This window comes from Aplysia californica, unplaced genomic scaffold (genome assembly GCF_000002075.1).
Source record: "Aplysia californica isolate F4 #8 unplaced genomic scaffold, AplCal3.0 scaffold00040, whole genome shotgun sequence".
Lineage (NCBI taxonomy): Eukaryota > Metazoa > Mollusca > Gastropoda > Aplysiida > Aplysiidae > Aplysia > Aplysia californica.
In genome coordinates, this window is record NW_004797310.1 from 1,365,541 (window position 1) to 1,367,708 (window position 2,168).

The following is a 2,168-nucleotide window of genomic DNA, read 5'->3' on the forward strand; positions in this document are numbered from 1 at the left end:
TCTCTCTCTCTCTCTCTCTCTCTCTCTCTCTCTCTCTCTCCTTTGTGCTGATTGTTTTTACATGCAGTTCCATGTGAAACCTGAAGAAAGGTGCACAATAACTCAACAATCATTGAGCATGGGATATTACATTTTTTCGTTGTTGATTGAGAAAGGCGGTGCACCGTTTAAAATTGGCTGTTGATGGTGATATCACATGTACATTTTGTATTCTATTGCTGCTGTCGCTCTTGCTCTCGTGCCAACCATAGTAACTGTTGTTGTTGCTGCTGCTGCTGCTGCTGCTGTTGCTGCTGCTGCTGCTGTTACTACTACCGCTGGTGATAGTTAGAATGCTCATGGTAGTAATCGTGCCTTCTGTCTCATTATATATTGCAGACCCATTCGAGAAGTAATCCAGCAATCCCTTAGTAGACAAAGAAAACAGGAAAAAAAAAAAACTGACTTGGAACAGACATAGGTGAAAGGCAGGTATTGTTTATTTGCTGATAGTCGAGACGGATTTCAAGTACGCATATAGTACATTCATGAGTACATGTATTAAAGAGTTGTTTAAAGTTAGGGCAAAAGAATAGGCATTCGGTTTGGTTAAAACAAATACGTACGGTCATACTTGTTTTTTCTCTACCTGTAGATAGGCACATATCTTAGATATGATAGAAAAAAGGTAAAATACAATACAAAAGCAAACAAACAAACAAATGAATGATAAAAAATAAGTAATACATTATCGTAGGTAGATAATGTGTTCTCACTCATGCATATTGAATAAACACATTCATTTTTGTATATTATTATATTGATACATTCACATTATTTGACTTAAGTTGAAAAAACCCCTGAAGACGAATAAATATTAAAGTGCACATACGTGCATTTTGCTCTTTTCGATAGAAAAATTATTTGAAATGAGAAACAATCCCAGCTATTAAATACGGAACCTACTCTACGTCATAATAAATGTAAGGGAGGTAATCTGTGTTTTGCTCAGTTCTGTTGCAATTCAGATAGCACAACTGAAGAGAAAAGACACAGTGCACAGATAACTAACTAACTAACTAACTAACTAACTAACTAACCAAGTAACTAAGTAACTAACTAACTAACTAACTAACTAACTAACTAACTAACTAACTAACTAACTAACTAATTGATTGATTGACTGACTGACTGACTGATTGACTTATTACCCGACTGACTGAATAAGTGACTGACCGGCAAGTGATAAATAAATTTAAGTACATAAATTATATAAAGATACACACACACACACACACAAAATTAAAATAAATAAGGGAAAGAGACACCAGAGACTATCTCTTTCACTGACCAATAATAATAATCAAGACATTATGGTTTGACTTAGTAGTTAAAGAGGCACCAAAATGACGTCACTGGGTGTCCTGTGCGCCCACCGTGCAGTAGGCCGTTTGTTGGGTGAAGGGGTTGAAGGGGTGGGTCAAGGTGACCATACGGGAGAGAGGCCCCATATGCTTGTTCTCCTGGGCTTCAAGCTTCTGGTGGTACTCCCCCAGGGGAAACTCTCTGTGTGTGGAAGGGCGGAAGCGATAGGTAAATAATTGTATAGTATCAATTGAAGGGTTCAGAACAGAGAGAGGAAATCACAATTTGCTACATGAAAAAAAGAGTTCTTAGTGCCGTATGACGACATAATATTACGCCAGGCGAGACTACACAACATAGCATTTGAATGAACTGGCTGGATGACAATAGTATAAATCAGAGTTTTTGTTAGTTTGTTTGTTTCACATGTACAAATCACTCAAAGTCGGTAGTATAAACTGAAGCCCTATATTTTTGTTTGGTTTTGTTGTTGTTGTTGTTGTTGTTGTTGTCGTTGTTGTTGTTGTTGTTGTTGTTGTTGTTGTTATTGTTGTTTTGGGAGGGGGGGTTGGAGTTGGTTGCTTTTTAAAGATTCTTTTTCACCAGACAAACATTTTTTTTCTCGAAACGACATCCAGGTGACTTAATTAGACCCTTAGCTTTACTGACCACATTAAGTATGAATATATTACTTATGTGTCAGTACCTTCGGGTAATAAAAAAACCCAACAAACCCGGCGCTTTTAATCAAGGAACCTTAAAATTCAGGAAGTCGGGGGAATGATTTTGTTAAGGGGAAGAGGGAAAGGAGAAAACGGGGGGAA

General features: G+C 37.4%; 1 protein-coding gene across 1 annotated transcript in view; it reads right to left on the bottom strand.

Annotated features, from left to right (window-relative positions):
• Positions 1-1,141: 1,141 nt before the first annotated feature.
• The window catches only part of LOC106014247, a gene marked incomplete in the record, with an annotated part of 13,532 nt that continues 12,505 nt past the window's right edge, over positions 1,142-2,168 (bottom strand). The window contains 1 exon segment of the mRNA XM_013091557.1: positions 1,142-1,545. Coding sequence (XP_012947011.1) covers positions 1,392-1,545 — 154 coding nt within the window.